Source organism: Harpia harpyja, chromosome 11 (genome assembly GCF_026419915.1).
Source record: "Harpia harpyja isolate bHarHar1 chromosome 11, bHarHar1 primary haplotype, whole genome shotgun sequence".
Lineage (NCBI taxonomy): Eukaryota > Metazoa > Chordata > Aves > Accipitriformes > Accipitridae > Harpia > Harpia harpyja.
The window spans coordinates 25,998,708-26,012,811 of NC_068950.1; the positions used below are offsets into that span (position 1 = coordinate 25,998,708).

Here is a 14,104-nt window from a genome sequence, read left to right on the forward strand (position 1 = left end):
TTGTTCTCATGCAAAGATCTTTTGTATCAAGTTTCATCCTAAAATGACTCTCTGCATTCAAGTTATAATAGATAACAACGCATACATATAATGAATCATAGATACTTACAATGGGAAACGCTAATAAAATATCAGCCCCAATTCCATCACCAGCTATGTTCTAATGCAGGATACAAACAGATTACTTGTATTACATTAAGAAACACAAAGAAAATCAAAAGTGTAATGGTTGTTACCTTATTAGCATAAAATTAAACCACCTGAATGCATAATTAACTGAAAATATTAAGGGATTCATTTTTAGAGTTCAAAGAATTCCTTAAATTAATGCGTCTTTTAGGCAAATTTTTCTGTCACTCTGAAGAGTTTTCTTCACTGCAGGTTAATGCTTTGAGGTTAGAAAACACCAACTAATATTCATATAAAAGCCAATATCTGAAAATAGCACAGAACAATAACTGCAAAATGCCATTAGCATATTTATATTTCAAGTTCCATTTATGTCTATAATTAAGCATATAAACAATCATAACTCTTGCATCAGATAACATAAAATTAAGTATACATATAAAATATAAAACCAGAACAGAGTGCTGCCAGTGTTGCATGTGTTATCCACAAAAAGACAGGATGATAATGCTTAATGCTACTATAAGATATATGAAAATTGACTCCAGCAATTGCTCTATTTCATAATATAAGCAATTTCAGTCTCAAACTCTGGCAGAAATACAGTCTGTGCAACATTTCATCATCTTATTTCAAATGAACTATAACATGATTATGTTTGTATTTTCACAGATAAAACTGAACAAATCAAGGGACACTAGGTTTTAAATCATTCATTTGTAGGGTTTATTAAGCTATTTTTAAAAGAAGCAATGTAAACAAAGTATTTTCCCCCTAAGAAGTTTCTTTAGGCTCATTACAGTACTTATGCGTATAAATTATACTAATATCAGTGTTTTTGTGGATCATTCACACAGAAATAAGTGACAAATAGTCTTCTTATAGGAAAATGAAACAAAACCGCAAAAATTAGCTTTATTCACAAAACAATCAAACATACTTCCAATTTTTTTTAATCGATTGTGTCAAGGATTTTCATTTATGAGTTCTTATAGTGTCTCATCCTCCCTGTAACAGCAAATAACAAATGGTGGGGGACAGGGTGCAAGAATTATAATTTTAATGAGATTGAATAAGTAATAAAAGCTGGTGAATTCCCAATACTGATGATGTCCCCATTGAAAGTATTTCCCTCCTCTGAAACTTCGCATTACTTCCACTGAAGTCATGCTATTCTCCGGAATGGTAGGCTACTTCACAGTATGTGCTGCTCATAAAGGTTTCTTTCCAAGAGACAATAATAAAACCCCTTAAATACAAATAGTACGTATTAATGCTATAGATAATGCCTTGAAAGATTAATACAGAAAAGAAGGGAGTTTTATTCCTGTGCCTCCCTCTGCCAAGACAGGTTTTTATCTACAGACCTTGGTCACAATGGCGGTCAGTAACAATTCAAAAAAACGAAAACTGTAGAAAGATTGATTTCTTGCAGAATTGAGTAACTTAATCTGTTAGCACTCCAATGTCCTTGCTTCCACAGACATCACCACTCTGCAGTAGTAGTAGCATACATATGTAGAAAGACCTGATGTTACATGTAATAGTAAAAATTATCTGGATCTCATGTTGCCCTTTTGCTTACTTCAGTTTACACTTGCTGCACAAAGGGTAATGAGAAAGAAGCATTCCTCAGATGACCAGACCATTCTTCTTCTCATACCACAGAAAATGCAGACATATAACACTCATGAATCATATGAAAGGAGCAGAAAAAGTGAACACATGCCGTTCACCAACAAACCTGACCAACACAGCCAGTGCCATCTCTTCTAGAGACTGGCAGATGCCCACCCAAGACATTCATTCAACTGCGGTTTAGCAACCCTTGTGCAGATTGAGCACATCTCTTCAGGATGAGAATGGATGCTCTGGATGCAATGTATTCATGCAAAAACAACTGTGCAAACAGGGCTGATGTTGGGTTTGGGGGTTTGCTCCTGTTTCTATGTATCTTTCTTTCTCTCTTAACCCATTTTTTGTCTTCTTCACACTTAATAAGCCAAGGGATTCAAAAAGACCAATCAAACCTCAGTTTTGTCCTAAAACCTTGGTTCTTCAAGTAGTCAGTCCTATGGCAACAACTTTCATTTTAGCCTGATCTTCAAAGGAAACTACAGTTATGGGACTGTGCTGTCCATACGGAAGCATGCATATTTATACTACAAAATTCTTCTAGACGTTTTGAATTCAACTGATTTCAATTAAAATGAGAGGTTAACAGCCTGAAAGAAACCAAGTTCCTATAACTTTGATGAAAACAGGTAGCAGAGAAGCAATATGCTACTGATGATTCAGTGATTTATGCAGAGAGCACAATCAGTATCAGGCACTGGGGAACCCACCTGGGAGAGCACCACCATGAATGTCTCTTCTGCAAGAAAGGCTTCACATGTGCAATTGTTTAGAAACAAGAAAGCCCACAGGAAATGAGGCTTTACTAACCATGCTGTTCAAAAAAACTATTTATAATACAATATCCACAAGAAATGTAGCTTCTTATTTGTTAAGCCATTTTTAATTTGTGGATTTCTTTTTCCTTGCAATTGAATTGTCTGATTCTGATAGCTATATACACTTCACTAACTTTTTAGACACTGATATGCATTCTTTAACGATTCTCGGGAGTTTTGACTTTGTTTCCCTGCTTCAGTTCCCTTGCAGGGCAGAACATGCACCACAGTATCGATTTCAATGACTTTTGTGCCCCAGGGGCTCACGGGCTTGCCCATCTCTTCTTACAATAAATGCAAACAAACCATCAGTTAACAGACAGCTGCAACATCCTTCCAAAAGAACAACCTTTAAAAATATTGTTTACTTGTCTGAACACAAGATATCCTCCTACCTTTCAAAATAAGTGACTGATTGATGGGTAGGCAAAAGCATTTGCTTTGACAGAATCAGACTGACATCAGTTTTCATGTTCTCTGCTGTCTGAACAATATCAAGCTGATCAGATTTGTAATTCTCCCGAAGCACATCAAACCAAGCAAAAAAACTACAGTCCTTTCCTACACTGACCTTGTTGATTTGTCCAATGTAAGTTAGTAACAAATTCAACTATGATAAAAATCCATTGTGTAAACTGCTTTTTACAACTCCTGAAATACAGAAATCACCTAGCTTCTTACAACTTCATTTGGCAAGATGAGCACAGATCAGAAGTGAGCTGCAACTTACCCACCTGTCATTTGCTCTTTAACTGTTCTTACGTTTTTCAAATTGGCTGTTGCAGAATGCTAGCTCTGACCAAATAGTTAATCAAGAAGGCACCAGGCAACAATATTCAAGAAAATACATGAATTTATATCCAAGTGCAACTGGCAACCACTGACCCTACAAAATGGCTTTTCTTATGCAGCTAATTACAGTAGCTTTTATAGTAGGGTGGAAAAAGTTGGAGAGCCTGCATCTATCTTGCAAGAAAGATGACCACAACAACTGTATGCCTCAATTATTTTTGCAGTCACATGCAATTTGAGATCACATGATTAGGTACGCTATTCAACCCAATTCCCAAAATCAACAGAAAGCATATACAACTGATTTATATGCATGTTGAATAAGGTCCCAGCTACATTTTAATGGCCAAGATTGTGATATAGGTTGTGCTGAAGTACCTTACAATGCTCTTTCCAGAAAAGTGGAGCATTTTAAAGTAAAGATGTGGCTGAGGACATAAAATCCTTCTGGCAAAACCTTACAGCATTTAAATATGCAGAGAGATACTGATTACGTTTTCTTACACTGTACATGCATAGGACTTTTCTTGGTTTTGATACTTGTCAGATCTATCGCATAGTATAAGGAGAGAGCCTCTGCATCTTTTCAAGACTTTATACTCCACTGACACACAATTTTTCAACATAGGTATTTTAACTGAGAATAGCTGAATTCTGAAAACTGTAATTTAAAATACATGTTATTTTAATATTTTAAAGGTACTTGTGTTTTATTCTTTATAAAAGTAAAAATTCATCTCCGCATACTTAAAATGACAGAAAGTTAGATTTCCCTTCTCTCAGGAAGCCATTTCAAAATAATATAGAACTGATTTGTAAAACCTGTTTAACCCACTGTTTTCTACTGTGCCTGAAGTACTCTATGTGCTACACATGAAAGACTCATTAAGAAGAGCTTTTGCTACTGTCGTATTAAATAAGCCTCGGTGCATAAAATAACATGCAACATATGTATTTGAGACACTCCATATTATGAAAATTACCAAACTCCTTAAAAACTTAAAAAACACTCAAACAGTCTACAACCTGTTATGCATTTGATATCTCAAATAGTAAAACCTAAAAATCTTAATAGTTTGCTTTAGTTGCTTTTCTATTATACACAAAGAAAGAGGTATGATCTCATGGTCTGAGTATGAACCTGGAAATCAAAATGTCTTACATAATCATTTGCCAAACCACACTATGGGAACTAACCAAATTGTACCAGCCTTCCTCCAGTACAAAGGAGATAAATTAATTTACACTGAGTTGATCAAATGTATTTGGTTAACAAAGAATACCTAATACATCTGGCTTCTGGGAGTGAGTTTTAGAGAGCAGTAAAGCCCATGTTTAGCTACATGTTAAAACCAATTGAAATGGCATTGCTAGTTACTGAGAAACTCATTAATTCAAAATTTTTACTACTGGACAATTTATCTAGTCTTGCTAGAGAATGGTATCAGGTAAAATAGAAACCAAAGGACATTAATAATTAAAAGAAATAAGTATCCAATTTTCCCTAGGCAAACAGAACTTGCGCAATTGAATTTGTAAAAATGATGTATATAATTTGTAACATTATACTGAAGTAAAACACAGACTAGTGATAAAAAAATTTATAGGCTGGCCAAGACCACTGACCAATCAAAAAAAATAAATGCTAAAGGTCAGGAATTTTTAATAGGGAGTTATAACTTACCAGCTTCTCAAATGACAGAAGACTTGACAGAAGTCTTGAGAGACAGAGGACTGAAGTCTGTATATATACTGCTCTGGCAGTTTAATTGAATCAAGATATATAAAGATGCACAGACAGTAAAACCAGATAAAGTGCAAAAAGGAATCTGTAAACTATCAAAGAAAATATTACGAATGGCTTTACCTTAGCTTTTTAATCAATTTAAATTCTCCACTTGGGTGTTTTTATACATTTTAGAATAAAAACTAACATTCAAAAAGACACTTCTAAGTTTTTTCAGGCTCCAAGTGACATGAGCTTTTTCTTTAAATCAACAGTCTAGCATTTATAGTCAAATAAATGGAGAAAAAAAAGTTAGAAGATGAACACCTAAGGGATATTAAGTATATGCTGTACTCAAACATTCAACTCTCTGTTTGCTATGCTTTTTACAGAAATACCTTCATATAAGCTTTCAACACAAAATTAATCATGCTTTCTAGCAGGCCATTATGAAAAACCACTACCATGAGAGATAAAAACCAAAACACTGAAAAACAGGGAATGCAAAACAGAGTCTAACTAGAAGACTATTATTTTAACATGATGTCTTCCCAATCTCTCATGCTTGCCATGCAATTATTGCAATTAACTCTGCATTCCTTGGAAAAAGTTATCAATACATAAATGTCAAAAAATTATCAATTCTTAATGTATGAATTGCCTTCTCCTTCTTGCAAGAGGATGGCTACTTCTGGCATTTTTTGTAGAAAAGCTTTAATGTTGTTTGCCAAATCCGTCCTTTCATCTTCCATCAGCATCTGCAGTCAACTACTGCTTTGGTCCAAGGGTCCAGTGTTTTCTTTTAATTTTAAGAGAGGAGGCACAAACTCAGAGAAAAGAGTTGTAAGTCCTGCAGTTTCAAATTCCTTTTGTAGCTCATCCAGTGTTGAATATTCTTTGACTTCAAACGTCTGAAACCTACATTGTAAAAAGGAAACTCATGAATATGCCTAGATTTGTCAGAATGTAATTATCGATTCTGTTACTTTTCTATCCACAACAGTACTAAATTATACCTTTTATGCTGTGACTGTACTTTTGTCTCACACAGTACACTAATCATTTTCTCTTTGCATTTCTTTCCGCTTGAGTCCACATCTACCTTAGAAGTTTTCTGAAGAATTAAGTACTCCTGAATGACAAAAAAAGAACAAAATATTAAATGTCACCTAGTATCTTTGAAGTTTAGTAAAATGCAAAAATCCATATGAAACATAGAGATTTCTTTCAGAACATAGCAATCTAACTTTGAAAGTGCCCATCTCATCCCAGAAAGTGCACAACTGTTTCTATTCATCAGCTTGAAGTTAAGCGCAGTCTTAAGTGATCTAGAGAACATGAGTTTGAAAAGCCTAAACATTCTCCTCCAATATCACCACAAAAACCTGCCTAATGTACTGGGAGTTCATAAGTACAGACAAGAAGTTCAAAACCCAGGTGTGCACTAGGAGCACCATGTGGCCTAAGTCAAGGAAAGAGACAGTAATGAGCTAGAAATATGTCTGTTACTAATTTCTCATCACAAATTTTCTGTTTTCTGGGGCATTTGGGAAATACAGGAGACTGAACCTAGGCATATTACAGTCATGAAACACAGGGAATACAAGGGTATAATTACAGTGGGAAGCAAAGCAATACAGGCCACAGGTCTACAGGTATCACTGGTTTCTTTCTCATAGAATACCTTATTTTTCTTAAATACAGAATAAAGTTGTTGGGCCTTCCTACCCTCCTAATGATCAATCTGCTTCCAAAATTGTTAATCTTAGAAAAACACACACAAAATATTCAGACACATAGGTTTCAGTGGTAAATCGATAGAACTAGTCAACATTCATTGTTCCTGCACCTTAATGTTGCTCCTGTCACCCTGAAGAAGAATCAATATTATCTTGCCCATGAACATCAGTCTTCCAGTCAGCCTTAGATCTGAAGCCCATTTTTCCACAGTTTTGACGTACTTTGCCTTTGCTCTCATGTGATCTAAATGCAAGAAGAGCATCCAGATACCATCCTCTGTACTTGTTCCTTTTGACAAAGTAGTTTTTTCCTTGCAAACTGTTGCTGATTGCTTAATGACATATTTAAGATGCTGCTGTATCCAAAGAATCAGATCATGTACCATGGGTTCAGAAAGATGCTTCTTTGCTTGTTCAAGTAATTTATCTTTCACGTCCATACATTGGGCCCTTGTAAGCTGGTCTGAGTTAATAGAAATATCTGGTAGAGTTGATGGATAATTGACTGGTAAATGAAATAACAGCTTTAAAAGTACATCTGTATCCAGCAGTTCCTTCACACTGATTTGAATTCTAAATGTGATTCCATGAGTCTCTGGAAAGTATCAAAAAATAAACATTAATAGTTTGCTTGAAGTTGAAATACGTATATATAATTAAGCCATGTTATTTTCTTTAACAATTCAACTCAAATGACTGCCATTCTATATAAAATAAGGGGTGTGGGGTTTTTGCAGAGTGGGGGGGTTGCAACCAATGGCTCAAGCTATACTTGCAGGGAATCTTGAAATGAAACACTTCCATATCATACTAGAAGGAAAGTTATTAACACATTCTAAAAAGTATTCACACCTTTTGGCTCTTTCAAAGTCTAGACAAGCCAGTAAAAAAGAATTGTCTCTCTTAAAAACAGGTAAGTCAGCTTCTACAGCTCAACAGCAGCAGCAAGTACAACTGAAAATAGAGACTTTTCTGGATGGACTCAGCACTGCCCTAACTTTGCTCCTAGAGAAATCTGTAAGACTTCTAACATCAATACCAGCATGAGGCAAATAGACTTGTACTGAGTATTTTTTAAGACAACCATTCAAAAGCAGTTCCACACTAAAGAGAGACTTGGAAAGAAAAAAGTCAGATTCTTTGTCCCCTACAACTTTCAGAGAAAATATGCTTAATTCTTTTCTGCCAACTTCTCTACATTTACAACAGTTGGATTGACACAATGAAAACATCTCTCTTGTACATCTGCCCCTCAGTGCTACATACATACATATATATATGCATATACTTACATAAATGTATCTGTATACATCTGCATATCTACTCAAAACCTGTTGTTGGTCTACTTTAGAACTGAATTATTTTCAGAGTGAAAAGGATAGATACAGTATGCAGCAGGAAGGGCAGAAGACCACATCCTCCTGACAAACGACATAATCAAAGACACTGAATACGAAAGTTATGTACAGTAATTCCTGCAATATAACCTTCCTGACTAAAACATGTTTCACAGAAAAACAATACAAAACTTCATAAAGTGAAAAGCGAGGACAAAGACCTAACCTACTTTTGCTCCATGAAGAAAGAGGGTATCAGATAAAAGATGATCTTCTTCACATGGTCTCTGCTTCACCCCTTTGATGCGTTCTAAACACTTCACACCTTTTCTTTAAAAAAGTGCTAAAATGTCAGGTTGATTCATTCTATGAGGGCAGAAGCCAGATTTAAAAGGCAGATTAGAACAGAGCTGAGTTTCAGAGGAGCTCTTTTGAAGTGACTTGCCGCCTTCTCCCCCTACCTTATCTTACCTTCCTTTACATGACAGTCAGTTGAATTATCTTTGATTAGTATTGCTGATGCTGCTAACCAACCTCAGTGCTCTCTATGATTTTATATTTGAACCCTACTAAGTAAGTGAAAGAACCTAAAAGTGACTTGGACAGACAGAAGCACTTTAGAGAGCTTAGCCAAGCAAGGGCTTGTTTCCAAACCTCCTTCCTGGGTCATACGAAGAACTCTCTAGCTCAGAACAGTCACAAAATAGAATAGGCAAACCTCCCAGACCCAATAATCAAACTCTAGCATTACTATAAAGAAGTCTCCAAACATCTACAAACCATCACTACCTAAACGGAGTCAAATCCAGTGCTGAAAGCAGTGGATGCAAATCCAGTGAATTAAATGAAATTACACCCAACCATGCCCATACCTACAGACACTACATATAAAAGCTTCGTTCCCTGCCAACATAAGTTGGTCTCCAGTCTTCTAAGACACTATGAAAGGTTCAAGACTATTTTTAAGGCAAGTTTATTCCTCAGAAATGCACCAGCCTTGGAAGAGACTCCAGTCTCCACAGCGTCCATCTGGCAGCACGCGGCCCTTGCTCACGGGCAGTAGCTACACAGGAGGACCTCAAGCCTCCCCGTTCCAATCTCTGTCTTCTGCTGCCCTGACAAACGTTTCTTCCTGGGCACCAGCAACGATAGCTCCTCTGCCATTACGCTAGGCTCGGTACACAATCTCACACAGAAGAAGAAAGGCCTGCACTGCACCTCCTGGGGCCCCCAGCACCCTCTTGGCCGCCATGGAGGGCCTCTGCACACACCTGAGCATTGCGCCGCACACAGACAGTGCCTGCCGACCCACCTCCTGCCAGCTGCCCCTTACACAGGGCAGCCCCACCAGGTACGTGGCCAGCTGAAAGCAAGCTGCGTTTGGCTGAAGAGTATTAAAGTTAACATATTGCTGCCCGTGAATCACTGTATTTTAAACTATGTTGCCAAGAAATTTAAAAATGCACAGCTTACAAATGAGTTGAAGAATGCTACTCTGTTGCCAGCTTAATTACAGCAACAGAAAAACATCTTACCTTTCTGATAATCCTCCTAGTTTTTTTTCACTAGCTTGTCATAACAGATCTCACCAACTCAGAAGTAACTGCAGGATAAACAGACAGGCCAACTTAGCCCCTTCGGCAAGGGCCTCCTGCTGCAGTGATCATATTCTTAAGCCTGCAACAATCTCACACCTATTCCTGTGATGATGAACTAATCCAAAGGAAGCGGCGCAGCCTCGCATCCCAAGGTGTCTCACCCTGAGCCATCGTGAAAAGCCCAGCTGTGCTCATTTACATCTGCTTCAGACTTACTTCTAAAAAGGAGAATTGGTTCAAAACGTTTGTGGGGCTACAGTGTCTAAAGTTTATTTAAACATTCCAGTATCCATTTTCTGCACCAGCGCTGCAGTTGGCTGGCAGAACAAAGAGCAAACCACCGTTGCCCTGCATAACGATGCTCTAAAGAAATATTTCCTTTGTTTGCACACACTACAAGGTCTGAGTTGTCTTCATAGCAAAATGGTGATTATTTCTGAAATAAAAGGTTGGGTATGACCGTTCTGCTGGCATTTAATGTGCTAATAAGACTAAACTCAATACATTTTAACTCATTTTCCCCCATAGCTGCATGCTTATCAGTATATTTAGCTCTAGCATACTTCAGATTTTTTCTTATGTTCCACGTCAACCAGACAGATATCCCCCTCCTCTCCTGCCCAAAGGCATTTTATGCAACACATGCAGTCTATTTTTAAATTCAGAAAATGGCACCTACTAATGTACAAGCTTAGAATATATAAATAAATTTTTATAGCATGCTTGGTGAGCAAACCAGAAGAGAACAGATTAACAAGTAAATTATGGATTTCTATCTGTAACACTAACCTTTGTAAATAGATATGTAAGGTAAAAAAAGATATGCTGTAATTAGTTTATTTAAATTCATCAACACATTGGTTTTGATAAAAACAAATTTTACATTCTGAATACTTCATTGTTAAATTCCAGAAAGCCAAAGTTTTTAGCATACCAAGAAACCTGCAAAAGCATTTTCTTACATTCCTCAAAACCATAAATCCCCAATGGCCTCCTTTTTGATCCTGTGGATCTACACGCAAATTACTCTTAATGTATTAGAGATAGCATAACATAACAGTCTTACTGGAAGTTACTTCTGTGCACCGTTTGTCAACGATAATTTATATGGTTTGAAGAGATAAAGCAAACGTAAGCTAATGAATACAGCAAAAGTTAATTGTATACAAACTAAGGGATTCTGTAGCTCCAACATAAAAGAGAAGTAAATTCCCAAAGTAAGAAAACTACCAATAATCATTGTTGTAAATAATCTTTTCAATTCCAGCAGAAAACGATGGAAATCAAGCAGATATGCATGATCCTAACATATCATGAACATAGCCTGGCTAAAGGCCCTGCAAGGTCACATAACATCAATATAAATATAACAGCCTGTTCCCATTGTGCTCTTGTGGCACTTCACTTTGTGTTCCAGGAAGCTTTTTAAGCCTTTTACATCCTGGTAACTTACAAACACAAAATCATTTTTCTGTATGTGAAGCACAGAAGGATGTGCGAATAATTCTCTAGCAGATTTGGAGGAACAGACATGCATATGCAATGTTCAGATACGTTCACATTTTTTAAAATAAACATCTGTTAAGCCTGGATCCTGTATTTTCAAACTATGCCTGAAATAACATTCCTGAACTTTTTGACTTTAAGAAAATAAAACTCAGTTGAAACACTTCATCAATAGTATTTTAAAAACACAACTCTAAATACCAATCAAAAAAATAAAATGGCAGAATTACCTGCCTACACTGGAGCAAAAGGTGTGTCATGCAGATCTAGACACAAAACAATTCTGCTTTTAGATTACCACAGTTAATTGTGCTCCATGCAGACACTAATGTCTTCATCCCTCTGAGGCTGTCTGCACACAAAGTCCTCTTTTCAAATAACTACTTGCTGTTCTGTGCAAATCTATTTCAACAACTATTTTCAAATAAAAATTTGAGGTTTATTCAATTAATTTCTTAGTAACTTTTTAGCTAAATTGAGTCATTCAAGAGCAGCCATGTGTAATTTCACACCAAAGCAGCACAAAGTTATTTTCACAGAATCACAGAACAGTTGAGGTTGGCAGGGACCTCTGGAGGTCATCTTGTCCAACCTCCCCACTCAAGCAGGGTCACCTACAGCAGGCTGCCCAGGGCAATGTCCAGACGGCTTTTGAATATCTCCAAGGACGGAGACTCCACCACCTCTCTGGGCAACCTGTTCCAGTGCTCGGTCACCCTCACAGTTAAAAGCGTTTCCTTATCAATCCCAACTCTTTTGGGCTGAATACATATGCAGACAAAATCTGATGGCAGGCCACTAGATCCATTTTTAAGAGCATTCTCCAGGACTTTACTGCAGTCCAAACAGCAGGAAGCTGCTTGCTGTCTGTTACTCCGCTGGGGAGCTGGGCAGCACACTGCAATAGCTCCCAGGACACCAGGGAACAGTAAGTGATACAGAATATATGCATATTCTGTGTGTTTGTGTGTGCATATATGTATTTCCAACAAATAGATAGGAGAGTTGTCACATCTGTGGTAGGCACTAAGCAAAATTTACTTACGCTCTGGATCTGGAGAGACATGCAACACTTGCATATCTCACCTGACGCTTTCTTTAAGCCTTATAGTAACTGCTGTTGTACACTGGAACTAATGAGATTTATTCTCCCTTGCTGAAGGAGCGTCTTCACAGAACTGTGACGGCACAGACTGATAAAGGTCATCTCTTAAAATTATGTTCTTAGCAGCAGCAGCCACCATGGCTGGTGCAGAAAACATGGAGTAAAGATGTCTACACCTACTGCGTTCCTAGCCTACAGCATCCAGCAGCTGATGGGAGCAAGCACTACAAATCTTCTCACCTTCCCACTCGCAGCAAACATGAAAGATTAGTCTTGGTACCCTGTAAAACCTACAGCCATACACATATTGCTGAAGCTGGAGACCATTCGGCACATCACAAGGCCCAGATTATTACCATACACCCAGAAGAAGACAGAGATGACCCAAGGCTTCTCGTGCATAGCAACAGCTGCACCCCCGTTAAATATTACAGGATAAATACCTGGTCTTGTTACACGTATGAGACGCAACTGCTTATTTACCTAAATCGCAGCCAGCCCATTCCCACTGCTGCCCTTTGCCTACTGCAAGTTTCTGCACGCACTGCAAACAGCTGTAATTAAGAAGGTCGCTAATTATAAACGAGTAAGACCCGCTACGGTTTGTCCCCTGCAGAGGCCAGCAGTAAAGACACGCGGCAGGCCAGCGACAGGCGACAAGGCACCCATCTTTAGCGCTGCCGATAATAGCAAGCGATTAAGCCGGTGACTGCCCCGCTGGCAGAGCCCCACCGTGAGCGGCCCCGGAGCGCCTCCTCTCGGGGCCGGGCCGGGCCGGGCCGGGCCGGGGGTAGCGCGCCCGGGGCACGGCCGCGCCGCCGGTGCGGGGCAGCGGGAAGACCCCCGTCTGAGGCGGCGGCGCCGCCGCGCCGGGTCTCGCTCGGGCAGCGCGGCGAGACCCCGCCGAGCGGAGCGACCCGCGGCTCTCGGCAGAGGAGCGCGGCCGCCTTCACCTGAGACCGCCAGCACCTCGCAGGCGTCCGGCTCGCAGTAGATGGCGGCGAGAGCCGAGAGCTCCTCCAGCGCCAGCTCCAACATGGCCGCGGCTGCGGGCGCGGGCCGGGGCGGCGGCGGCGCCCCCTGCCGGCCCGGCCCGCGCCTCAGGGCGGGTTCCGCTGGCGGCGGGGTCCTCCCGGCCCTGCGGCGGCCTCGCCCGGCGCTGCCCCTCGGCTCCGGCAGGCGCGGTGGCGAGCGGCCCGGCAGCTTCCGAGGTAGCGAGCGGCGAGGGGTAGCAGCAGAGGCGGTGGCGGGAGCCTCTCTCCCTCGGCGCCGAACAAAATGGCGGCCCGCTCTGCCCCTCTCCCTCTTCCTAGGTGTACAACTTTGCACGGCAGTCTGGCCCACAGAAAGGAATAACCTGATCGTCCTCGGGGCGCAGACAACCAAGTGAAGCGCAGCCACACACACTCATACAGGAAGTTTTACTAGGAGATAAGTGCATGCTTTTTTGTGGCTTCGTAATCCTGGGAACAGCCATCTGACTGAGGTCGTCGACAGCCAATGGTATCATTAACTCCCAGGTATAATCATCTCAGAAGAAATACTCAATATCTGCCATTATTACAAAATCGCTTTTAAAAGCAAGGGATGGGTTGTTTACTTTTTCAGGAAAGCATATCCTGCTGTTTTTAATCCCCTAAATTCTGTTGAAATAACAAGAATTCCTGAGCTGGGAGTGAGGGAAATAACGTGAAGGGGAAGAAGACGGGAGCTGTCAGA

The 14,104-nt window shown here is 39.6% G+C and overlaps 1 protein-coding gene across 1 annotated transcript; it reads right to left on the minus strand.

Moving 5' to 3' along the window:
* Positions 1-831: 831 nt before the first annotated feature.
* RWDD3 (RWD domain containing 3) lies at positions 832-13,471 on the minus strand. The gene is made up of 4 exons (XM_052801460.1): positions 13,339-13,471; positions 6,950-7,434; positions 6,117-6,232; positions 832-6,018 (listed from the first exon to the last, which is right to left on the minus strand). The coding sequence occupies exons 1-4, from the start codon at positions 13,421-13,423 to the stop codon at positions 5,865-5,867; spliced, it is 840 nt and encodes a 279-aa protein (XP_052657420.1). The 5' UTR covers positions 13,424-13,471; the 3' UTR covers positions 832-5,864.
* Between the last annotated feature and the right edge of the window lie 633 nt (positions 13,472-14,104).